The 27056-nt window shown below is 43.0% G+C and overlaps 1 protein-coding gene across 3 annotated transcripts in view; it reads right to left on the reverse strand.

The window, feature by feature from the left end:
• Positions 1-27056, reverse strand: part of VARS2 (valyl-tRNA synthetase 2, mitochondrial) — a 42804-nt gene that overhangs the window by 13403 nt on the left and 2345 nt on the right. For all 3 annotated transcript variants that reach the window (XM_081934731.1, XM_081934730.1, XM_081934732.1), the window contains exons 2-20: positions 24340-24716; positions 23460-23541; positions 20679-20779; positions 19776-19897; positions 18631-18697; positions 17811-17908; positions 17345-17426; positions 14565-14684; positions 14372-14483; positions 14045-14133; positions 12297-12387; positions 12065-12192; positions 11498-11601; positions 10520-10601; positions 9399-9475; positions 4381-4468; positions 4162-4270; positions 3213-3283; positions 162-287 (exon numbers count right to left, since the gene is read on the reverse strand). In XM_081934731.1, coding sequence (XP_081790857.1) covers positions 162-287; positions 3213-3283; positions 4162-4270; positions 4381-4468; positions 9399-9475; positions 10520-10601; positions 11498-11601; positions 12065-12192; positions 12297-12387; positions 14045-14133; positions 14372-14483; positions 14565-14684; positions 17345-17426; positions 17811-17908; positions 18631-18697; positions 19776-19897; positions 20679-20779; positions 23460-23541; positions 24340-24588 — 1998 coding nt within the window. In that variant the 5' untranslated portion in view covers positions 24589-24716. The remainder of the gene's footprint in view (positions 1-161; positions 288-3212; positions 3284-4161; positions 4271-4380; positions 4469-9398; positions 9476-10519; positions 10602-11497; positions 11602-12064; positions 12193-12296; positions 12388-14044; positions 14134-14371; positions 14484-14564; positions 14685-17344; positions 17427-17810; positions 17909-18630; positions 18698-19775; positions 19898-20678; positions 20780-23459; positions 23542-24339; positions 24717-27056) is intronic.

Genomic DNA, 27056 nt, shown 5'->3' on the forward strand with positions numbered 1-27056 from the left:
TATAAGTCTAAGTGCTATTGCTAGTGCTAAGACTAAAGAAAGCTTCTCAGTGTTGATGGATATTTTGGCTCCTATCTCTCAGTTGGGTATTCCTACTATGCCCTCATGTCCTTGAAGCCCAAGAGCTCCAAAAGGCAAGACACCTGGCTTCCAGCCCTCACCTGAGAGAAAGGCAGTTCTCCAGTCAGCTGTTTTCCCAGCATCACCATCCGGGCGACCCAAAAGAACAGAAGATCACTCCCAGTCTCCAAAAGGTTGTTGGGGAAAAATTGCTGGAGGTCTTCTGTCTGAGGGGAAACAGAGATACCTCTGAGATCACTGCCACCATTAGGGAACACACTTATTCACAAGGTTCCTATCCAACTTGGGAAATCATCTAGAGAGCGTCTGCTGAAGGCCACATGTTCACAAGAGATGAAAACAGTGAACCCAGGAGCAAGACTTTGGGGTGATTGTCCTGGTGATGTGGAACATATTGCTCCCATCGATGCAATTGGTCCACCCGTTCCTAGAAGTCCGGACTGAAGAAAGAAGACACTTCATTTTTTAGCACACCCTGGATACATCATCAGGTAATTGTTCTAACCTAGTCTTCACAGAATCACAAAGTAGACTCCTTGTCCCAAGAAAACCCCTTTGTATTAAGCTAATGTGAATTCCTCTCATTCACATCCAGCAAAGTCCCGGAAAACAGTCTTTCAGGGGTGAATTTACAACCACAAGACTTTATCAGGCTTGGAGAGCTGCCAGGCCGATAGCTTCCAAATGCAAGAAAATACTTGGCATGGAGTCTCTGAGAGTCACGAATAAATCTTCACACTAATTAATTGAACTTATTGTCTCCTGCAAACTCCATTCCTCTTTCGCTCTTTATTCCCTATGGGAGGGGCTGTTCACCATCCACCTGTGCCTTTACTCCCGACTCGGCCCTTGTTCCTTAACTGTTCCCTCCTCCTGGCAGCTCTGCACATACACACATCGGGAACAGGCTCCAGCTGTTCTTCTGCCCCACTGATCCCCGACTTCGGAGGCAGCTGATAACTGTCAGACGGCCCTGGCCCTATCTCTGCCTCAGACGCAGAGCCCTCATCAGAGCCTTCCCCAGACTCCAGGACTGGCCCATGTTCCTCCCCAACCTCCTCACTGTCTGAGTCTGCCACCAGCCCCACTGGCTGCTGGCGGGCCACAACAGTAATGAATGGGTAGCCATTGCGTTACATCTTGCTGTTGTTTTTATATTGGGGCTGACTGGGTTGTTGGTTTTTATGGCAAACTGCAGGGTGTCATTTAGGGGTTGTGTTTTACATTATTTTGCACCATATATATTTTTTCAGGGTTGTTTTGAGCAGGTGGTACAGATAATCTGTAAAATAAAACATTTTAGGAGAACAAATGGTCATTTTCATCTTTTTTATTTATCAATCTCAGGAACCTCTGGTAGGAAAGCAGGGGGTTGGAATGATTAATCCACAGAATATTCTAAACCAGGGGTGTCAAACTCAAGGCCTACTGGCCTGATCCAGCCCGTGGGGTGCTTAGATCTGGCCCAGGGGCCAGCCTGGAAATACTAAAGGACTGGCCCACGGTGCCTCTGCTGGCCAAAACAGGGCACAGACAGCCTCCCCGCACCCCGTTTTCAGCCTGGACGGCCTCCTGCAGCACCCTGCAGGCCAAAATGGGGTGCGGGGAGGCTCCCCCCATGCCCCATTTTGCCTCACAGGGTGCTGCAGGAGGCATCCGTCCCATCTCCCCCCCCCCAAACCGACCCATGGAGGACAACCACAATGTTGATCCGGCCCTCGAAGAAATCCAGTTTGACACCCCTGTTTTAAACCATAACATCATTTTTATATTATTTTGGCATTTTGGGTGGAAAGAGCCACTGTGGTTTGTAAGTCACGGCTGATGCCTTCACATTCTTGATCATCCCAGCCATCTCCAGCTCCGTCATTAAACCATAGCTAAACAAATGTATGTTTTTCCGTGATGGGTGAATAAAGCCTAAATCTCCATGTCCACACTGTGAAATGGAAAGACCAGGAACCCAACTCTTGGCTAGATTCTGAAGGCAATGAGGACAGGCTTGTGGGGTGGGGTCTCTGTGGGCAGGTTCTCCAGTCCCATCAGATCTGGAGGGGGCCAGGTTGGGTCAAAAGCTGCAAAATCCTTGTCTGCCAAAGTTTTTATATCATGCTCTTTTTTCTATGGTGACAATTTTCACAGGAAAGCAATCAAGTGCCAAAATGCCACCCACTTTAAATGTTCTGTTTCTCTATCATTTCTGGGCAGGATCTATCAGAAATGGTCGTAGCAGAACATGTTGCTTCCCAAACAGGCTTATCCTGGATTGTGGATTGCAATTCACACATTCTACCCAGAAAGGATGGATGATAAGAAAGGGAGTTTGATTCGCACATATAATTTCCCGTGAGCCTGAACAAGAGTCAGGGATGATGGGATGATGGGAGTTGGGATCCAATATACCTAGATAAAGGAAATCTGGATGTACTGTATTTTTTGGAGTATAAGATGCACCTTTTTCCCCAAAAAAAGAAGGTGAAAATCTGGGTGCATCTTATACACTGAATACAGCATTTTTGGCCTACCGAAACCCCACCCTCTTTGCAAAAATGGACATGCAGAGGGTTTGGGAGGCTTGCAAAGTGCTCCTGGGGCGTGGGGAGGGCAAAAAAGAGTAAATACGGGCCATTTTTGCTAGTTTTTGCCCCCCCCCCCAGCCCGCAGGAGCACTCTACAAGACTTTCAAAGCTCTGCATGCCCTTATATTTTTTTTGCAAAAAATGAGGCGTGCAGAGTGTTTGGAAAGCCTGTAGAGTGCAAAACCTTTTTTTTAAATTTACCTCTTCAAAATCATGGTGTGTCTTATACTCCAGTGCGTCTTATAGTCCGAAAAAGACGGTAGTTGAACAAGAATAGCTTTGGGAGATGGGAGCAAAAGCTACAGCTTGGGCCATGGTCACATAAGAGACATCTCATCCCACAGAATGAATGGGGATGGGCAAAGCATCTCAGAAGGGACCCTCCTTAGTTCTCTGGAAAGCAAAGGCAAAGGAGGAGAGAAGGCTTGCAAGATTGTTACTATAACCTTAAAATAAAGGCATAGTTACTACTCATGGCTTTGGTTTCCTGTCCAGACTGCCACAAATATGGTCAATGCAAGCCAACTGCTCTACTTCCCAAAGGTTACTCACCTTGTGGGGCCAGCCCAAAGCAGCAAAAGGGAAAAGGCTGGAGGAGAACCAAGTATCCAAGACATCAGCATCTAGAGAAGAGAAAAGCAAATAGAAAGTTTGCCTTTAAAAACATCTCACAACCTCTTTGGTTCTAAAAGACTCAGCGTAGCCATATGTCTGTGGAAAAAGTTTTCTAGAAGTACCGTGTTTTGCCATGTTAGGCAGGCACCAGTGGCGAAATTCATTTTTTTTTGCTACCAGTTCTGTGGGCGTGGCTTGGTGGGCGTGGCAGGGGAAGGATACTGCAAAATCTCCATTCCCACCCCACTCTTGGAGGAAGGATACTGCAAAATCTCCATTCCCACCCCACTCTTGGAGGAAGGATACTGCAAAATCTCCATTCCCACCCCACTCTGGGCCCAGTCAGAGGTTGTTTTTGCCGGTTCTCTGAACTACTCAAAATTTCCGCTACCTGTTCTCCAGAACCTGTGAGAACCTGCTGAATTTCACCCCTTGCATGTGCATGGTACGATCGCACCCCTGCTTCCTAGGAATGCGAATTCTCTTTTCCTCACAGAAATGTAGTCCTCAACGTACGGCCACAGTTGAGCCAAAAAATTCTGTTGCTAAGTGAGACAGCTGTTAAGTGAGTTTTGCCCTGTTTTACGACCTTTCCTGCCACGGTTGTTAAAAGAAGGTTGTTAAGTCAGTAACACAGTTAAGGGAATCTGCTTCCCCATTGATTTTGTCAGAGGATTTGCAAAAGATGAAGACATGATCCCAGGAAGCTGCAGCCGTCATAAATATGAACCAGTTGCCAAGCATCCAAATTTTGATCAAGTGAGCAGAGGGGTGCTGCAATGGTCATAAGTCACTTTTTTTTCAGTGCTGTTGTAACTTTGAACGGCCACGAAACAAACGGTCATAAGTCGAGGACTACCTATAAGTTCCTATATTGCTGCTTTACCTCTCAGCAGCTCCAGCTGCTGTTCAGATTTTCCAAGCATTCTAGCTGCTTTCGTCCGAGCTTCCACTTCCGTCCTGCCAACTACCCATAACCCATCGCTCTCCTTCTGCTGAAATTCACACACAAAGGAATATAAGTTTCATGGTGGCTGAGAGAAGCAGACATTCCCCCCTTCCCCCTCACCCAAGCATTCATCCAATCAGAAAGGTTGATGCTTACCACTCCTAGGTCAGGTGACCCAGAAAGCATGACCCGATAGGCTGGAATCTGATGACCCCACCACAGTTGTCGAGAAATACACCAATCGCTAAGCAAGGACATCAGAAATACAGCATGAGGAGTTTAAGAAGATAAGAAACTCTGCTGCATCATGTTAGATCATCTAGCTGGATCTTCCCTAAACTAAGCTAATTCTTTTGCATAATTTCCTTGGAGTTGCAATCTTTAAACACCTGCAAAAGCTCAGCTCAAGAGACCATGCAATGCTACCACCAACAAGACTGAATAGTGGTGACCAAACACAGAATAAGCCAATAAACAATTTAATAAAGGCCATTTTTCACCTACAATGGATACGGAGGTTACAATGCTGAACCAATCTTTACCCTCCTATCGGACCTAAACCAACCCATAGAGACGGTGAACAGGAAGAATATGTCTTGCTGATCTCAGGGACACCGCAAAGTCCCTGATCGATCCAAGAGAAGTTCTTCAAGCTGGCGACAAAAAGTCCAGCCCCAGGCTGATGAAGTTGGGACAGCTTCGGAACGGATGGGAAGCGGAAAGAGAAAGTGTGTCCATCTGGTGAGGAAACTTTATTGTTTTGGAAAAGACAGCCCCATTTTTTTTTTCAAGTGACATTAAATCCAAAAGCAGAAGAAAATAAGCAGTGAAATTAACCTATATTGGATTGCTTTGAATAGTGTGTTTAATTTTACTTTGTGGACTGAAGTGCTCACAACATTTTTTTTTTAAAGAGAACGGATCTGTTTTTCTTCTATTTTTTTATTTTTATGTTTTAACCTATGGATTAAAGTCTTCTTCTTATTTCAACAAGGACTTTTATTACTTGCTATTAATTCTATTTGAGAACTCTGTTTCTTTTAAGTTTGAAATAACATTAGAGAGTGGGAAGCAATACTGCCACTTGGAGGCTGGAGGCTTGAGTTTTTGAAACAATGCACTTTCCCTTTTCCTTTTGATCTCACTGACTTTGTATCTCAAGGCTTGGCAACTTGTTTATAGAAAGTGATAAGAAGCAAGGGTACAAATTGTTTTTACAGGTGCACTTTGAGAGTCTGACTGGCAGTGGGAGAGAAAAAGAAACAGAACCTTCTTTTTTGAAGATTATAAATCAGTGATGGCGAACCTATGGCACGCGTGCCACAAGTGGCACGCGGAGCCATTTGTCAGGGCACGCGAGGCGCTGCCCTGTCAGCTGGCCAGCTAAGTTCACCTTTTTAAAAGCTATTTTTCGCCTTCCCCAGGCTCCAGAGGCTTTATAGGAGCCTGGGGAGGGCGAAAAGAGCCTCCCCCGCCCCCCCCGGAGGTTTCAGGGACCGTCCGGAGGCTTCCCTGACGCCTTCGGAGCGCTTAAAACGACCCTCCGAGCAACCCGGAAGTCACTTCGGAGGGTGGTTTTAAGCGTTCCGAAGGCGTCAGGGAAGCCTCCGGATGGTCCCTGAAGCCTTCGGAACGCTTAAAATGACCCTCTGAGCAACCCGGAAGTCACTTCCGGGTTGCTCGGAGGGTGGTTCTAAGCGTTCCGAAGGCTTCAGGGAAGCCTCCGGACGGTCCCTGAAGCCTCCGGAGGGCCTCCGGGGGGGCGGGGGAGGCTCTTTTCACTCTCCCCAGGCTCCTATAAAGCCTCTGGAGCCTGGGGAGGGCGAAAAAAGCATGTAAAAATGGGGGGGGGCGCGTTGTGCGCGCATGCGCACTGGGGGATCACGCATTGCATTATGGGTGCAGCACGCCCGCACACGACCCCCCCGCGCTCCCCCCACTTGTGGCACGCGAGCCAAAAAAGGTTCGCCATTGCTGTTATAAATGAACTTGTGTCTAAGCTTATTTAATATAAGAAGCCTTGAAAGCCAGAGTGGCAGTATCCACTAGCTTGTCAAAATGGCACAACGTTCAAAAGAAACAATAACTTTGCAAAACATCTTGGCTGGAATTCAAAATTTATTAGAAATAACAGAGAGAATTGAGAAGAAGATGGAAAAAATAGAGTTTATAACAGCAAAAAATGATGGGGTCAGAGTCCCAAAAATTGAAGGGGAAAATGGGTTGAAAGTGGGAAAAGGGGAATATGGAAAAGGGAATTAGATTGACAGGAATTATACCCCGGATTTCAAGGCATGGAAGAAAAAAAAAGAGGAAAAACGATGGATTTAAGGAGAGAGAACTTCTCAGAAGCAAGATTGACAACCAAAGATAACCTGTTTAAAATAGCAGATGGAGGGCATCGAGATTACTTAAGTGATGCTACAAGCACCAAGCTGTGGAGAGAAGTCCACAAAAATTTTATTAAGGAAATAAATAGAAGATCAATTCCACAAATGACAAAAGAAATAAGACTGTATTATTACTGGAAGGATACAGGCTGATATATGAAAATTGATAATAAAAAATTAGTTAATTTTAGTAATTAGTGATTAGTAATTTAGTAATTTCTAGAGTGCTATGTTAAATAAATAATTGATAAGGATAATAAGGTACATACATGGTTTGAGGAGAGAAAATTTTATATAATTAGCGAATGAATTTTTGTTAATAAATAATATCTATAACACTAACAATGAAATGACAAGGGATAAATTGTAAACAGCGATTTGAAAAGGAGGATCAGAAACCTTGTTAAACATAATTAATTTTTATTTAGAACATGATATAAAGGGGTAATGTTATTAGATGATATTAGAAATAATTAATGAAATGCTACTATGTGCTTGTGTTTTTTAATTTTGGACTATTTCATGAAAAAGGATGTTAAAACAACCACAGTCAAATGAAAAGCGTGGTATGTTGATAGAAAGATATATAAAGATTTTTGATTTAAAATACATAATGTGATTTGAATTATAAGCAATGACTGTGGAAGAGATGCATGAAAGTTATTTGTAACCAATCGACACACCTCTACAATATGATTAGTGATTAGTAATTTAGTAATCTTTAGAGTGATATGTAAAATAAATAATTGATAATGATAACAAGGTACACACATGTGTTGGTTTGAAGAAAGGAAACCTCATATAATTAGCGAATGAATTTCTATTAATAAATAACAATTATAATAATAAGAATGAAATGACAAGGGATATACTTAACAATATATAATCTCAACCTTACGACTTGGAAAAAAGGATTAGAAATTTTATCAATCATAATTAATTCTGACTTAGAACATGTTATAAAGGTGTAATGTTGTTGGATGATATTAGAAATAATTAATGAAATGTCATTATGTGGTTGTGTTTTTAAATTTTGGATTACTTTAAGCAAAAGGACGTTAAAACAAGTATAGTCAAATGAGAATTGTGGGATGTTGATAGTAAGATATATAAAGATTTTTGATTTAAAATATACAATGTGATATGAATTATAAGTAATGACTGTGGAAGAGATGCACGAAAGTTACCAATCGACACGCTTCTACAATATGTAACGAAAGATGATTTTATTTTATTTTTTTGTGTTGTGTTTGTCTGTTTAAACCAAAAATAAAAAAATTCTTTAAAAAATAACACAACTTAATAAAGGCTATTTTTCACCTACAATGGACACAGAGGTTACAATGCTGAACCAATCTTTACCCTCCTACCATTGGGAAGGAGATATAGAAGCATAGCCAGGCACACAAATAGGCTGAATAACAGTTTCTATCCGTGGGCTGTCAGACACCTGAATGCAAAATGGACTTGCATGGCGGGTGCAACTTGTAACATGTTCACAATGGTGCAATAGGACTGGGTGTCTGTCAATATGATTTATTGGGTTAGAGATTTTCAGTCTTTACTGTGAATTGAGTTGTATTGGGGGGGTGCACTGAGGGAGCTCAACCAATCTCATTGTACATGTGTTGTGCACTGACAAATAAATATACATACATACATAAATACATACATACATAATTACACACACACACATACACGTATATGCAGGTTTTGGCGTATTCGGGTCTTTTCCCGTGTAAGATTGAGAGTATCTTGGCGACGTTTCGACGAGGTCCCACTCGTCATCTTCAGGCTGGTGCCTTCGGCTTCATGCTTTTGCGAGCAAAGTGTGATCGGAGCTGCCATCTTTCTATAAATATAGGTGGGGTGTGTGTTTAGTGCTGGCTTTGTTGCTGGAAGCAGATTGGTTGGCTGTGTAGCCAAACCAAAGCCCGGGATGTTACACCTCAGCCATCTGCTCAGGACATTACATCACAGAACTCAGGAGGTTACAACACAAAGGATCAGGATGTTGCAACGCAGCCAACCCCCCAGGAGGTTGCAGCACAGGACTCAGGATATACTACAATAGAGCTCAGGATGTCATCACACATCCCATTACCCAGGTCATTACAACACAAAAGAACAATAGGAACACAGCAAGTACCTCAGCCACACAGGATATTACGAAACAGCCGACTAATCTGCAAACATCAACTCCATCAACTAATCAAGATGTTACACACAGCCAACCAATCCGCTTACAGCATCAAAGCCAACACTCCGCACACACCCACCTCGTTGAAACATTGCCAAGACAACCTCAATCTTACATGGGAAAAGACCCGAATACAACAAGACCAGCATACCTGTACCCATGAAAATCTACGAAAACACACACACTCTCTCTCTCTCTCACACACACACACACACACAACCATATTGAATTTTACAGTATAGTGCAATATCAGGTTTTCAATTTCAATTATATAGAATGTAAAGGATGTATGTTTGTATTTTTATTTTGATAATTGTAATGTACACTGAAGACGGCATTTAATTTCATTGTACCATGTGCAATGACAATAAACTAAAAAAAAGATAGATAGATAGATAGATAAACAGACAGACAGACAGAAAGAGATAGATAGATAGAGAGAGAGAGAGAGAGAGAGAGAGAGAGAGAGAGAGAGAGAGAGAGAGAGAGAGATTCAATCTTCGAAAACATGAATCCCACCCAGCCAAGCAGAGGATAATAAAAAGAACATGCAAACCATTCATGGGAGATCTCCCTTGTCTTACTTGATATTCAAGAGCCAAGTCCTCCAGTTTTTCTCATAAAATTGCGGGATGAGCTTCAAAGATCCAGATTCCACAGCCTTGAGAGATAAACAGGAGAGGTGAATTCTTATAGAATCTATTGTTTATCTTCTTCATAAATGTGTCTATGACAAACCCGTACAATTTAACACCGTCATATACCTCTACAGCAAAGCTTTAATTTCTGTGACTGAAATCAGGAGTCACAAGAAGCCATAATAGCATTTGTTTTATTTTAGCTTAGCAATACGCGTGGACTTGATTGCTAGGATAGTAAATCATCTTTAGACGTTTTTCCAACATACCATAGATAAAACAAACATGGCTGCCATGTATGAATATATTACAGGTAGTGTTCAATTTATAACAAGTTCAAAGTTACAATGGATTTGAAAATTGGGGATTTACGATCCAGATCCAAAGTTCTGACAGTCACCCCTCTCTGTAGTCATATCACTGCACTTTGGGCTCAGCAATACAGCCACATTTATAGCTGTTTGCAGCATCCTTTGGCCATATGACTGCATGTTGCAACGGTTTTGCCGAAAAACCAGCACTTACTTCCAGTTTTCGGCAAAAATGTGCCATAGCAAACAATGGGTTCCTTTAACGACCGTGTTTGCTTGGTACAAAAAAGGTCATCAAATTGGGTCGGTCATGTGGCCAGCCTATTTTCTGACTGTTATGACTTACAATGGTAACAGGCAGGCTGCATTATGGTCATAATTCAAGGACTGCCTGCAGATTCATTCTCAAAATAAAAAGATATTGCCAATTCTTCAAACAGACCAAAAATAATAATAAATTTGGAACATGGGGTTGGTAACTATTTATTTAGTGTATGACAAATATGTGGACTTATAGTAGGTCAAATGTTAATGTCCAGTCCACCCAGCTAGCCAAGGACAGCGTGGTCTGCGTTGAAAAAACCAGACACTGGACCGTTGGTTGGTAACTATGGCAACCTTATGACCTGTGGACTCCAACTCCCAGATTTCCTGAGACTGCCACAGCTGATTCAGGAATTCTGGGAGTTGGAGTCCATAAGTCATAAAGTTGCCATAGTGGCACCCCTCACCTCACCCCCGAATTTGGAGTGTTACCTCTAAGGCGCTTTGAGCAATGGCTGCACTTCGGACAAACCACTGGTTCTTCAAGAGGATTTCAACCACATCTCCAGAGCGGCTGTGGGAGAAAAAAATAAACCAAGAGCTCCCTTACAATCTATTTGTTCCTTTTAATTTTATTTAGGACTCACCTTTCCGCTTGGATAGGCATGTGTAAAGGTAAAAGTAAAGGTTCCCCTCGCACATATGTGCTAGTCGTTCCCGACTCTAGGGGGCGGTGCTCATCTGTTTCAAAGTCGAAGAGTCCAGCGCTGTCCGAAGACGTCTCCATGGTCATGTGGCCGGCATGACTAAATGCCAAAGGCGCATGGAATGATATTACCTTCCCACCAAAGGTGGTCCCTATTTTTTCTACCTGCATTTTTATATGCTTCCAAACTGCTAGGTTGGCAGAAGCTGGGACAAGTAACAGGAGCTTACTCCATTACGTGGCGCTAGGGATTCGAACCATTGAACTTACTCATCAACAAGCTCAGCCTCTTAGCCACTGAGCCACTGCATCCCACATAAGCATGTGAGGGAGCTACAAAAATTTAGAAATGAAAACAGAATACAGTTAACGATACAATGCTAAGAACTAGAGGAGTTAAACCTTTAAAGGTAAGGCGGACAGAAGCTTTCATTATCAGTACAACTTCTAAAAGGTTAATAAACATAAAAATGCTTGAATTGTACAACTAAAGCAAAGTATGGCATTGGAAGACCTTTGCAAAGTGCATTTAAGGTTCCTATGGGGTCTTTGGTGCTCTCTGAGCGTGATGGTTTGCTTGCAGACATTTCATTACCAAACTAGATAATATCATCAGTGACACATGTTATATAATATATATTTTTGTCAAATGTTTGCCCTGTCTGACTGCCTGTGACTTCTTGGCAGCTTAATCTGATACATGACCCTGAAGGGAGGGAGGTAAAGAGGGACAGCCCAATATAAACATTTCAGGGTCCCATTACCTGCAAACAGGAAGGGCTAAGCAATGCTCTTTCGCACCCTGATAGAGTCCTTTCTCCTTCAAAGCAGCCAACACCTTCTCTCGAGCCAGGAATCGATGCAATCCCTGGAAAAGGAACCACCCATATCCAAACCAACTCAGTGGCATCTATTCTACTATGACAATTGGTTGGGCTGCCTCTTCAAAAGGGGCAACCCCACCCCCAACACATGTTCAGCTGTCTTGAGTCATAACAGTAATATTAGTAAAGGTAAAGGTTCACTTTGCACATATGTGCTACTCGTTCCCGACTCTAGGGGGCGGTGCTCATCTCCATTTCAAAGCCGAAGAGACAGCGCTGTCCGAAGATGTCTCCGTGGTCATGTGGCCGGCATGACTAAACGCCAAATGTGCATGGAATGCTGTTACCTTCCCACCAAAGGTGGTCCCTATTTTTCTACTTGCATTTTTACATGCTTTCGAACTGCTAGGTTGGCAGAAACTGGGACAAGTAATGGGAGCTCACTCCATTACGCGGCATTAGGGATTCAAACCCCCGAACTGCCGACAAGTCCAAAAATGGTCTTACCTGCACCCATTCTCCACATTCTGGGGTCATCATGCCGTTTTCTGCAATAACTGAAATGAGCGGCAAATTGTGCCTCTGGGCCAGTTTGTAGTCAACGTGGTTGTGTGCTGGAGTGACCTTCACAGCCCCTGAAAGATGGTGTGAAGTCCAAGTTGAGAGGTATCCGTCAAGGCAAGCATTTGCCAAACCCACATTTGGCTTCTGCCAGGTGGGAGCGAGGTGTGTTTCTCACCTGTGCCCATCTGTGGCTCCACGGCTTCATCCGTAATGATAGGAAGGAGACGTCCGGTGAATGGGTGGCACACTCTCTTGCCATGCAAGTGCTGCAAAAACATGCAAGAAAGACAGTTCAGGTGATATACGTAAGTGTTGGGTCAAGGGGTTCTGCCTGAAATACGTAAATATATGGGCAAGACTTTTGTGACAATATGGCCTCCCATAGACTCAACAGGGTAGAATACACAAAGCTGCTTTATTCTGTTCTAGGCTATAAAGTGATAAAGGCCAGTATTATGGGCACTGATTTTTCAGGATCTCCCTAAAGCAGCGTTTTTCAACCTGGGCAGCTTTAAGATGCGTGGACTTCAACTCCCAGAATTCCTCAGCATCTTCCCTGGCAGATGTCTGGCAGAGTAGAAGTCCATGCATCGTAAAGTTGCCAAAGTTGAAAAACATTGCTTTAGAGCGGTGTCTCTCCACCTTGCCCACCTGCAGAAGTGTGGACTTCAATTCCCAGAATTCCCCTGCCGAGATTGCTAGTTGGGGAATTCTGGGGGTTGAGGTCCACACATCCTGAGGTGGCCAAGGTTAAGAAACACTGCTTTAGAGTAAGGATGGATCAATTGAAATTCAGAGTTTATATATGGCTCCCTGAATCTCTTTTGGCAGTTTTTATATGTTCCAAAATCACAGGGCAAAATTTCATGACAAATCACTAAATTACACCATGCAGGTTATTTTTTTTAACGTAAAAATGGTATGATAAGCTCCCCAAGGTTTAATACTTTAATACTTAATTTCTGACATTCCCACACCAACATGGAGTTGAGGTGGCGCAGTGGTTAGAGTGCAGTACTGTAGGCTACTTCAGCTGACTGCTAGCTGCAGTTCGGCAGTTCAAATCTCACTGGGTCAAGGTTGACTCAGCCTTCCATCCTTCCGAGATGGGTAAAATGAGGGTCGGGATTATTGGGGGGGGCAATAGACTGGCTCTATAAACCGCTTAGAGGGCTGTAAAAGTAGTATGAAGCGGTACATACGTCTAAGTGTTATTGCTATTCCAGCTTTTCTCCCTCCAGAGACGCCATATATCTCACCAAATCTCTTGTAGTCTTAGAACTTGGGAGTGGGGGATAGAAGTCCTCCAGAAGTCCTTCCTAGTCAAGGATCTCAATCAGAGAGAACCCCTTAACCCTATCATTTAAGATGGCTTCCTTTATTTTTCAGACTTTCCTTAAGAAAGAAAAGGCTCCAAGCCATTACAATTACTGTCACTGCGTTTATTTTGATTTGCCAGCTGTGCCTATATTCTGTGCAGACTGAACTGTTTCTTAGCTGTGCTGAGATTTATTGCGCATGCCACAGTTCTTATCTGACAATGATTTACTGCGCATGCACTTTCACATTCTTTTTTAACTTTCACTTCTGATCTTTTGTTCGCCTGCCAAGGAAGGTAGGCACAGAACTCTGCCAAGATGTAATTAATTCAGTTAGCAAGTTTGTATTTTTACTTTTCTTTTATATTAAAATGTTTTTTTTTATATTAAAATGTTTTTTTTTATTAGATCATGCTTCGGGTTTATTTTTTTGCTTATTCAAGAAGTATACTTCGAGGAGAAGCCACGATCCATCATAATTAATTACAAAGGGTTTAAATTATATCCTTGTCAATTACAAGATAGAGTAACATTAAATCTGGTCTCAGGATGGACCAAAACTTCCTTTTACTCAGAAAGGAGAACCTGGGAAGAAGAGCCTTACCAAATAGCGTGAGTCATCTGGGTGAATGGCAACGGCCACGTCCCCAAACATTGTCTCAAGACGGGTGGTGGACACAGGAAGTTCCATGCCTGTTTTCATCAAAGAAAGATAAGTGTCATTGGAATGAAAAATAAATAAATTAAAAGAGTCGTCCAACATTATTGTTAACTGTCTTTTATCTTCTGATTTTTTGCCACCCAGTTACGTCTTTGAAATAGCTAGCTATAAAAACCGAATAAATAGACAAACAAACATTATTTTGGGTATTTGCCTGTGGCCTTCAGCAATGCTTAAGGTTAGCATCATGCCTCAGGGAGGCCAACTCACTTTCCTCTCCTTCTACTTGGTAAGCAAATGTCTCCAATACTCCAAACAGCACTTTGTCCTCAAGTCCAGGTACAGAGAGCATTGTCCGTCCTTCTATCTGTCTATTATCCACCTGCCAGGAATATAATCTATCAGTTTCTAGTCTCTAAATATGACTAAAGTCCTTATTTCGGGCTCTCCTCCAACCACATACCTCAATGTCAGAAATGGCGGACTGCAAGGCACAGGACCAATTCACCAGGCGCCTGTCTCGATATATCAGGCCTTGTTCGTGGAGTTGCACAAAGGCCTCCGTCACGGCTTCAGAGAAACGCTGGACAAAAGGAAGAGGATAATTGTTACAATAAACCTTTCTTCTATTCTTCCCCCCCCCCCCCAAAAAAAAACCCAACCTGGAACCTGGAACCGCACAGCATTACCAAATTACGAAAAACGGTGAAAAATGGTAGAAAAAGAAAGCCAAAGTCAGCTGGCCAGCAGACCCATGCACTGACAGGAAAATTGGAGTCCTAAGAGGGATCTTGGAGGGATCATGGAGTCCTAGTGGACAACTATTTAAATATGAGCCAGCAGTGTGCAGCAGCTGCCAAAAAGCCCAACACAGTTCTAGGCTGCATCAACAGAGGGATAGAATCAAGATCACGTGAAGTGTTAATAGCACTTTATAAGGCCTTGGTAAGGCCACACTTGGAATACTGCATTCAGTTCTGGTTGCCATGATGTAAAAAAGATTTGGAGACTCTAGAAAGTGTGCAGAGAAGAGCAACAAAGATGATTAGGGGGCTGGAGACTAAAACATATGAAGAACGGTTGCAGGAACTGGGTATATCTCATTTAATAGAAAGAAGGACTAGGGGAGACATGATAGCAGTGTTCCAATATCTCAGGGGTTGCCACAAAGAAGAGGGAGTCAAACTATTCTCCAAGGCACCTGAGGGTAGAACAAGAAGCAATGGGTGGAAACTAATCAAGGAGAGAAGCAACTTAGAACTGAGGAGAAACTTCCTGACAGTTAGAACAATTAATCAGTGGAACAGCTTGCCTCCAGAAGTTGTGAATGCCCCAACACTGGAAGTCTTTAAGAAGATGTTGGATAGCCATTTGCCTGAAATGGTATAGGGTTTCCTGCCTAGGCAGGGGGTTGGACTAGAAGACCTCCAAGGTCCCTTTCAACTCTGCTATTGTATTGTATTGTATTGTATTGTATTGTATTGTATTGCATTGTATTGTATTGTATTGTAAATGCCTCATGTGCCCTAACAAATGGCTCTGCATGCCACCTGTTAATTTGGTGATGTGGAGCAATTTAATTTAATTAAGGCAAGGCATAGTCTTAATGTCCCTGCCAAAATCCCAAAACAGAAAACACTCAATTTTAGACACAAATGGGACTAGAAAGTGATTCCTTAAGTGGAATATGAAATCTGAATGGAATTTCATTTATAAATGTACATCTTTCTCTTGAATTTCACATTTAGTTTGGTAAAATTTCCTGTTGCTGTTGACTTTTGCTCCTTTCCTCAGCTATTCTCAGGGTATCAGCGGACAGCCATTTTTGTCTCCTTTTCTTTCTTATAATGTAGATTATTTTCAATTCCCCCATCTTTAACAATACCACACAATTTGGTCCAGAGTTTTTCAGGCACTGCATTTATGAAATTTGGACCACCAAATCAGTATCATTGGGACATGCAAGCCCCTTCATCACTTCAAGGTAATGATCCACGCAGGAGTTTTTGCACTTTGTGCCTATACAAAATGAGAATGGACATTTACAGATAGTCCTTGATTATGACTAGCTGCTTAATGACCATTTGAAGTTATGAGGGACACCCTAAAAGGTATTCAGTTCCGACAGCCAGGAACCATCCTGCAGTCACATGACTTGAGTTTCAGACACTTGGCAACAGTCCCAATTTATGACTGCTTACAGCATCTTATGGCAATGTGATCACAATTTATTACATTTCCCCCCAAAAAACCTGGCATTTATTTCCAGGTTTTGGCAAAACCACACCATATCAAGCAATGGGTTCTCTTAACGACTGCAGCATTCACTTCATGAGTGTGTCATTCACTTTACGACCAATATGTATGCTTAATGACTGCTGCAAATGGGTCAATCGTGTAGGTGACTCACTTTACAACCATCATAACTTATGACAGAATCCGTTGCAGTTGTAAATCGAGATACTTGGGCGCATGTATATTTGTTCTGACCTAGGCTTCCCAAAAGCATGAAGCAAACTCCTTGTCCTGACAAAAAACCCTTTTGTTTTATTTTGTTTAATTTACTGTGAATTCTGCTCACTCACATCCAGCAAAGTCTTTCAAGGGAGGATTTACAGTCACAGACCTTATCTGGCTTGGAGAGCTGACAGGCCGATCTCTGCAAAACTTGGCAAGGAGTCTCGGAGAGTCATGAACCAATTAAGCGAGTTAATTGTCTCCTGCAAACTCCCCTCCCCTTTCTCTCCTCTTTTATTTCCTCTGGAAGGGGCCATCCATCATCCACCTGTGGCTTAATCCCAAATTGACCCGTTCTTTAGCTGTTCCCTTCCTCTGGCAACCCTGTGTGTGCGCACACTGGGAACAGGCTCCAGCTGTTCATCTGCCTCACTGCTGTCTGACTCTGAAGGCAGCTAATAATTGGCATACAGCTCTGGCCACCTACTGCCTCCGACACAGAGCCCTCATCAGAGCCTTCCCCAGGCTCCAGGACTGGCCCATGTTCCTCCCCAACCTCCTCACTGTCTGAATCTGCTGCAAGCTTTGCTGGCCGCTGGCGCACCATAACAATATTTTACACACTGCAAAGCTTACCATGGACAGATAGAATTTTGCCCGCTGCATACTAAATCTGCTAAGTTTTAAATTGAAGGTTTGTTGTGTTTAATCTCTGAAAGTGAGGAAATAATATAGCAATCCTGGCCCACAGAAAAAAAATTGCCCGTGAAGATAGCAACTACTCACTGAGTCCATAGTGAAGCAGGCTCTGTCCCAGTCCAAAGATGCTCCCATCTCTTTCAGCTGTTTGAATATTTCATTCCCTTTCCTGATATTGCAGAAAGAAAAAATAAATTTTTTTTGGTCAGAAATCCAAAGAAAAATACAAAGCATTTGACAGTGTTAACTGTTCAGGGAGAGGAGCAGGTGCCTCTATGCATACATGCAAACGCACCAATGGGGCTGCGAGCGTGCACTCGATGCAAATCAGCCGTGGTCGCGCGATGCTGGCAATGCTAGCGCATGTGGGCAGTATGCGCACACAAGTGCATGAACAGACCAGCCACTCAAACTGCCCGGTGGCCAACAGGCCACGTCTGTGGCCCACAGGTTAGAGACCCCTGCTTCAAGAGACTCAGACTACTGTTAGTTCAGAAAATTGTCACCTCCACTTCCATCCCAACATTGCAAGCTCTTCACCTCTCATACTCACTCCTCGATCCACTTCCAAACTTCTTGGAGAAATTCATCACGTGAGAGATTTTGCCGCAAAACTCCCCGTTCTTTCCAAATCTTTTTTTCTACCACTGCCTGGTCAGGTCAAGAAAGAACATAAAAACTTGTGAGAGACTCACAAGTGAGATGAAGAATCTATCCAAAGAGTATATAAATAGTCCTCGACTTACGACCACAGTTGAGCCGCAAAATTCCCATTGCTAAGCAGGGCAAGTGAATTTTGCTCCGTTTTATGACATTGTTTGCCACAGTTGTTAAGTGAATCACTGCATCTGTTAAGCTTGTAAACACACACTTGTTAAGTGAATCTGGCTTCCCCATTGACTTTGTTTGTCAAAAGCTCACAAAAAGTGATCGCATGATCCCGGGATCCTGCAACCATCATAAATACATGCCAGTTGCCAAGCATCCGAATTTTGATCATGTGACTATAGGGATGCCGCAACAGTCATGAGTGTGAAAAGCCAGTCATAAGGCACTTTCTGCAGTGGTATAACTTCAGTCACTAAATGGGTGGTTGTAAATCAAGGATTACATGTATATTTAAATGTGCTGAGATTTCTTTTTATGTTTTCTGGTTTGATTCAGAGCCGCTCTGGCAGAATAAGGAGTCTTCCTCTTGGGGCAAAATGTTGTGTTAAAATATGCACATGGCTGTATATACACATCCATACCATTTTCCACTCCAAGAATCCTTCCAGTTAATTCTAAATGGGTTAGAATCCTTACAGGAAGCAGAAGACTTATCCATGGTTATTCAGGATTAAAAGTTTCAGCTTTGAACTGCTGATTCTCACCTGAGTTGCAATTCCAGCATGATCAGAACCTGGAAGCCATAGAACTCGATAGCCTTGCATTCGTCTCCTGGAACACATCAAGAAGAAGCAAATCTAGAATTCAACTCTCTTCTTTAAAAGTTCCATATCCTTTGTTCTGACCCCCCTCCATCCAGTAATGAACTCCGACACAGGCTTAGCTGTTTGCCACACTTTATTGACAATACGATAATCTTGTTGGCTGAAAGCCCAAACACGACTCACAGACAAGATGTTGGCAGCAACCCAGACTCCAACAGATACAGACAAGAGCTTCTCCAGCTTGTTACAAACAGAAACACAAGGCAGATCAGACAAAGAGTTCTCCAGATTACTATGAACGGTTGTGTCCTGCAAAAAGCCTCCTCCCAAAGTCCCTTCTTATATACCCCCTTGGGAGGGGCCACGCCACAACCACCTGAGCTTGATTATCTCTTAGGAGCTTGTCTCCGGAGCAGCTGTTGCCTTTGTTTCTCCGCCCTTCTTAATCTTGCGTCAGGGACAAACTCCCTCTGATCCTCCCCACTGCTCCATGCCTCAGGCGCCTCCTGGTGGCCAACCAGCCTCTCTGGTCCCTGCTCTGCATCTGAACCCTGCCCAGGGTCCTCCACCTCCTCCATAGCTGACTCCCAGGGTTCGTCGCTATCTGAGTCGCTCAGCAGCTGCAACGGATCCTGCTGGGTCACAACATCCTTAAATGGCTTTCAGATTCAAACAGAAATGCCCAAAATGCAGAGGAACAGGAAGGGGAAAGGACTGTGGTCAGCTAAGGCAATATTTCTCAAACTTAGGTTTAAGATGGGTTTAACTTCAATTCTGGCTGGGGAATTCTGGGAGTTTAAGTCCACCCATCTTAAACTTAGCAAGGTTGAGAAACACTAAATTAAGAAATGGGTTGTCCCTCACTTGAAACTGAAATCCTCACTTGAAACTGAAACAATGAAATCATTGCCAATAGAAGCAAATGAACCACATAACTCTAATTTCTCAGGAGTGGTGCCATTTTTTGGTCTTTTTATAGATATCTCTATTTCTCGGTGATATGGCATAACCAAATGTGAGGGTCATTGCTATTAATGTTAGAGGATCTGCACAGCCATTTCCCAAGTCTCCAGAAACACACTTACCATCGTACCAAAGCATCTTCAATAGCCACAGTCAAGGCATGCCCCAAGTGAAGGGATCCTGTGACGTTAGGTGGTGGAAGAGAGATAGAAAACGCTTCTGGCTTTCTGTGGGGCAGGTGTTGCTGTCAAAAAGAGGAACTGGATTTAGCATCAGTCCGAGTTCGCCTCCATACCATCCTATTGAGGCTCCATGCTGGTACTAAAAACCATGACATTCTGAAAAATGTGATGGAAGGACCCTTCTTCTCCAGTTAGTTTACAAACGGAGCATGAAAACAGTCTGACTTGCATTTCCCACAGAAAAACCTATTCACAGAGAAACACAAGCAATTCCTGAGTGAAGAACAAACTCCGTTCTTAACCCATTTAATTCAAATGTGTACGGATAGTCCTCGACTTACAACTGCAATTGACACAGGAATTACGGTCATAAATCACGCTAGTAGTAGGTTATTATATGATCAACCCAATTTTATGACCCTTTTTTGCAGCTGTGATTAAGCAAGCCCCCCATCCACAATGGGCATTTTTTTTGCCAGAAATTGGAAGTAAAAGTTGGTTTCCTGGCACAAAAATGTTGTAAATTGCAGTCTCATGACTGTGGGATGCTGCAAGTGGACATAAATGCAGGCCAATTGTTGAATGCCTAAAATGTAAAAATCGCATGACCGCAAAGGGGGGTCTGTTTGACTCATCATATCTAAGGAATACCACAGATGCATCAGAAATCATATTAAACACTTCCTCTATCCTCAGTCAATTGGATTGGAGGACTCAAATAGTTACTATTATGAGAAAAGGAAGAAGAAAGTTTAACCAACTTTTTCACCTGTCAAAAGTTGGAACATTTGCTCATGACAAAATCTAATATTAATAATTTTACAGAAACGTGTTTTTTTTTACCTGGCATTCTGGTTTAAAAAAACCTTCTTTCACCCACCAAGGATACCAAGCAGCTTCAACATAGCGAGGACTATAGGAGGCGGGCAAAGGGGCTGAGGTATCTGTGGGAAAGGAAGCCACACTAAGATCCCATAATTAAAACAGGCACTTGTGCAATCCGAAATTTTGCTATATAAGTGCAGCAAAACTGAGCACAGGACACCGAAACCACCATTTTAAAATTCTCGGCTTTCAGGTGTTAATAAGGATATATTACCGGTAGCACTGATGACCAAGTCAAGAACATCTGGAGAACATAGGGATAGAACAGCGATGGCGAACCTTTTTTGGCTCGCGTGCCATAAGTGGGGGGAGCGCAGGGGGGTAGTGTGCAGGCGTGCTGCACCCATAATGCAATGCGTGACCCCCCCAGTGCGCATGCGTGCACGACAGGCGCGACCCCCCATTTTTTGCATGCTTTTTTTGCCCTCCCCAGGCTCCAGAGGCTTTATAGGAGCCTGGGGAGGGTGAAAACAGCATCACCCCCCCCCCCCCCAGAGGCTTCAGGGACCTTCAGGATGCTTTCCTGAAGCCTCTGGAGCAGTCAAAACAACCCTCCGAGCAAACCGGAAGTCCGTTCCCAAACTTCCGGTTTGCCCTCAGGACTGTTTTTTGCGCTCTGGAGGCTTCAGGGAAGCTCATGAAGCCTCCGGAGGGCCTCCGAGGTGGGGGGAGGCTCTTTTCGCCCTCCCCAGGCTCCTATAAAGGCTCTGGAGCCTGGGGAGGGCGAAAAATGGCTTTAAAAAAGGGTGAACTCAGCTGACAGGGCAGCGCCTCGCGTGCCCTGACAAATGGCTCCGCGTGCCACCTGTGGCTCGCGTGCCTAGGTTCGCCATCACTGGGATAGAATCTCAGATCTTTAACAGCATGACAAAAGAGAAGCATAACTCTATGCAAAAGTATGCTAATTGAGCATGGAAATATGCTGAAATATTGGTAAATATAAAATCAGGCCCCATAGACAATTGAATGCCACAAAATTCATTAGATCAGGGGTGTCAAACTCAGTTTCATTGAGGGCCACATCAGAGTTGTGTTTGACCTCGGGGGGGGGGAGCGTGTACAGGGTGGGCATGGCAGCTCAACATCACTCGTGCTGGTGATGCCTGAGCGCTCTGCCAGAGAAAATGGGCTCCTGAGCTCCATTTTTGGCTGCAACGGCCTCCCGCAACTCTCTGCCAGCGAAAACAGAGCTCAGGAGGATCTGCGTGCAGCCCTCACGAGCTCTGTTTTCGCTGGCAGAGGCACTGTGGACCAGTCCTTCACTTCCAGGGTGGCCCTGCGGGCCAGATCTAAGCACCCCACAGGCCAGATCCGGCCCCAGGGCCTTGAGTTTGACTCTCATGTATTAGATGTTCAAATTTAAGTAAATCAAATTATTAAATTTGTTGTAGTTTCCCACTCTACTGGATTCTAGATAAAATACAAAGTTTAGAAATAAAATTAAATTCAGAGAAATAGGCAGCCTGGACTAAAACAACCAAAATGATAAACTATACAACCAGGGCCCCACAGATATATTAATGAAGAAATTAATTCCAGATATGGGAACAGAGCCAGGTTTTGAGGTTAATTGGCAGTTTCTTCTAAAAATTCCCTTACTCATTGGGCACACTCTTTGAAATAAACATTTTTCTGGGGGAAAAAATTAATGAAACATCCAGTAATTGGCCTGTGCATACTTTTTCTATGGGACAAAGAATCTTTGGCACATTAAAAAGGACACATTAGTCTCATTTTTGTTTTTTGTACACCACTATGAGTTTAGAAAGGGGGTATCAAATAAACTGCTTTCCCAAATTAGTCTGGATAAAATAGAAGCAGGAAAAGTGATATTTTTCGAATCAATTGCCTAATAATCTTTCCGACAGCTAAAAATACAAAGGGGAATTTAATACAAATGTATGGATGCAGTAAAAGTGGTAAGGATCTCAACATTAGATCTAATTCTGGCTATATCATGGCTCCATTCCTTTCTTGTCTAGCTTTCTACCTAGGCTTCCCCAAAAAGCATGAAGCAGATTCCTGGTCCCGACAAAACCCCTGTTATTAAACGGATGTGAATTCCTCTCAAAAGCCTGGTAAACAGTCTTTCAAAGGCGAAGTTATGACCACAGACCTTATCTAGCTTGGAAAGCTGCCATGTAAATACTTTCCAAATGAAGTGCTGTGCAAGGAAAGACTTGGCACAGAGTCTCTGAGATTCACGGACAGATCTTCACACTCCTGAAACGAATCTAACGCCAAATGAATGTATTGTTTCCTGCAAAAGCCCACTCCCCTTTCGCTCCTCTTTTATTTCCTGTGGGAGAGGCCAATCACCATCCACCTGTGGCTTTACTCCTAAGTCAATCCCGATTTCTTAGCTGTTCTTTTCTTCTGGCAGCTCTGCGCATGCGCACACTGGGAACAGGCTCCAGCTGTTCCTCTGCCTCACTGCTGTCTAGCTCCAAAGGCAGCTGAGAACTTCCAGACGGCCTTGGCCTCACCTCTGCCTCCGACACAGAGCCCTCATCAGAGCCTTCCCCAGACTTCAGGACTGGCCCATGTTCCTTCCCAACCTCCTCACTGTCCGACATCTAGTCCTTTTCTCTTACTAGCCAGATTCTCGAAAGCCAGAATTTCATATTAGCCACCAGTTACCTCTTCCACAAAGAAATACAAGCTAAATTTCTTTTTGACAACATTAAAAAAAAATGGAAATCCTGGAAGTCCGTTTGAACCAGGCTATTCCCGCCCTACCTTTTTTCTGTCCAGCTATAGTTGGGATGTCATATTCCGCAATGTTTTTTGAGGAAAGGGTCTTGTCTTGATTTGAAGGTTCCTTCAAAAAAAAAGGGGGGGGGGGAAGGGAGGGAGTGTAAACCATGAAGTGTTAAGCCACCCATGGTAAATAACGAAACACTAAAATAAAATAATGTCATTGTGCCAATTCTAAAATCCTAAAAATAATGTAACCATCAATCCCATACAAATTTATCACCCTATAATGTATTCAAATCATGATGGCATCAATCAATGGACAAGCTGGACCATAGGAGATATTGGAGATCAGTGGTAGAAGGTGGTAGGTACTAGGTACCCAGGAGAGAGGATGCTGCATCTCAGAGAAGCAAGAGACAGCAAGTTGAGATATATATCTAGGAAATTCTCAGTCATGCCGTCATGAGTGCTTTTTCAAGAGGCAACTGGATTTCTGCTTTTTCTTTGAAGATATTTCACTTCTTATCCAAGAAGTTTTTTCAGCTCTGACTGGATGGTAGAATCCTTCCATTCCCCACATTGTAAAGTTACTGGGGGGAATGTATTGCTGTTTATTGTTCTCTCTACATCTTTGTATTTACCAGGTCTAGTTCAGATGGATCTGAAAAACAGCTGACAAACAATATTTGTTGCAGCCAGTAACCAGAATGCCACAACTCTACCATCAATGTGATAAAATCATGGCAAGTTCTAAAAACAATAAAGACTAGACTAGACTAGACTAGACTAGATTAGAATAGAATTCTTTATTGGCCAAGGGTGATTGGACACAGAAGGAATTTGTCTTTGGTGCATATGCTCTCAGTGTACATAAAGAAAAGTAAAATAGAATACATCAGTTCCCATTAAGCAGTCTTACCTTGGGCCCAGCAGCCAACTGAGCTTCAATAGCCTCCATCTTCTTCCACAACCGCTTTTGTCTTTGTTCCTTATTTTTCAGATGGTCCATTTTCCCCACTTGCTTATTAAGATCGGGCTTACTTCCTTGGGAATAACTCCTCCTCCATCCACCAAATCCATCCCAACTCCTCTTCTCTGCCCAGAGAAGCAGACGGCAAACAACGGACATATTCCAATGGGAGGCAGAATTAAGATGGGCTGAAGGCATGTTTGAATGTAGATGTGCTCAGTCCTCTTGCACATGTGTAGAAAAAAGCACACCGCCTTTCTCCCTTTGGTTCCAAACGCACATGCTTCCAATAGTCACTTTTCCATCCCTTATATTGCTGATGGGGCCTATAGAAATAAATACCAAAGAAATCATATAAATTAAGGTTACACAAAAGGTTGGGGGCCACTGGTCCAGATCAGGAAACAGACCTACAAGATTAAAAAAAAACTAAGCTTTATTGAGTTAAAACCTAGGAATAGAATCTTGCAAATCTACTGATATTTTCTCTTCCCATCCTCTTACACTCTTAGAATTAGAGGGGAACCAGACTAATAATTGTTTTCCTTTCCCAGGACGTAAGGCAGACTTCTGTCCTTTTTTCATTTTGCAATCACTTTTAAATGGCTCCCTGAAGACCAGGGGTGTCAAACTTGATTTCATTGAGGGCAGCATCAGGGTTGTGTTTGACCTTGGGGGGGCCAAGTGGGTGTGGTCAGAGTGGGTATGGCCATCTCGACGTCACTAGTGTTGGGGGCGTCTGTGGTGGCCCCATCACTCTGCCAACTCCATTTGGGCTCCGGAGCCTATTTTCCCTGGCAGAGGCACCGTGGGCTGGTCCTTTGCTGTTTCCAGGGCAGCCCGTGGGCCAGATCTAAGCACCCCGCAGGACGGATCCGGCCCCCAGGCCTTGACCATCTCCATGGCTCTGTACATCAATCAAAGATATATTCTGTATCACCTCTTTCTACTAAATGTTCCACTTGTCATCTGGGTGGCCTTGAAGACTCTCTAAAAAGGATACAAATAACCAGCTGTCTGCAAGGTGTATAATCCTTCCATTCCCCTCAATCCAGTCAGAGCTGAAGAAGCTTCTTGGATGAGAAGCAAAGCATCTTCAAAGAAAAACAAGGAAGTCCAGTTGCCTCTTGAAAAAGCACCTTTGCGATAGTAAGATGTAGTTGTGTGAGAGAGAGAAAGAGGGAGGAAAGGAAAGGATAGGGACAGAGAAAGATCTATTTTTTCCCTTCAAAATCTATTGGTCTGTGACAGGTAGCCCTAGTAAACAGCTGCATGATCTGAGGGCCGTAACTATAATTATATGGAATTATCATGCATTACTTTCTTACCCTAAAACAGTGTTTCTTAAACTTTATTCTGTCAGGATCCCTTTCCACTTTTAAAAGTTCTTTTATTTTGAGGACTTCAAAATAAACTTTTCTCCAGGTTCGCTTTATTTTTTTCCATAAAGGCCTGTGCCTCTATGGGTGTGTTGATTCTGATTCTTGTCTCCTCCCAGAATATCAGCATACCTTCAGGCATCAACCATCTAAACCACACCCCCTTCTGGTATAGTTTATTCGCCAATTGTGAATAGTTTTTCCTTTTCTCCCTAATTTTTTGGGGGATCTGCTTCAGAATGGTTATCTCCCTGTCATGGTATGTCAGTGTTTGCCCCCTTTGTACACCCAGAATTTCATCTCTTGTGCTTTTCCTAAGAAATTTAATATGAACCTCCCTGGGTACATTGTGTGTTCTGGCATATGCTGAATTCACTCTATAAACCAGATCTATCTCCCATTCCATCTGCTGTTTATCTTTGTGTATGTATTCAGCTAGAATATTAGTCATAATGTCCCTTATGTTTTCCCCATCTGCTTCTATTACATTTTGAAATCTAAGATAAAAGGACATTCTCTCAAACTCTGTTTTCATTTGTTGGATATCAAGTTCTTTGTTTCCCTTCTGTAAAGCCTCTACCCCCCCCTCTCGCCTCCGCCACCCCACCCTCCACAAGGTCCAGTCTCTGTGAGTTCTTATAAATTTGAACTTGATTCTCTTTAATTTCATCTTTCATTTCCCTTAGCTGAAGACACCACAATGGTCACACAGGACACGGGAGGGGCCGGAGCTCTGCCAGCGGGGGGTGAAGGGGCAACACCAAGAAAGCTCAGATCACAAAAATGAATAAGAAAACCACAATGTTATAAACAGACCGAAAGTAATAATGAAATTATATCTAGACTATATATCATAACTATATAAATTGATTGAAAACTATTTTTTCTAGAACTAATATGCTGATTTTTTATGATTATGTATTAATGTTTGATATTTAGATGTAACCTATGAGTTTGGAGGGAGGGGGCGTCTGCCACACTTGCAACTGCCAAAATTTGTAACCATTCCACTTACCCTTTTCCTTATAAATGTTTTAAAAAAACCAATAAAACTTTTTGAAAAAATAAATAAATAAATAAACTTTTCTTTGCAATTGATATTAATAGATATCCATATCAATTAGTTAATTGATATCGACCAGACATATTTGATGCCGCTACTACATCTCAGGATTATTTGATGAGGCTTTAATATTGTACTATTTTTCAGCAGAGGCTGCCAAATCATTTCAATTTTCCAGATCGCTGAGATCCAAGGGTTTTCGGACCACACTATCCTAAGACAAT

The sequence above is a fragment of the Natrix helvetica genome, assembly GCF_964273705.1.
Source record: "Natrix helvetica genome assembly, chromosome: 1".
NCBI classification, from domain to species: Eukaryota; Metazoa; Chordata; class Lepidosauria; order Squamata; family Natricidae; genus Natrix; species Natrix helvetica.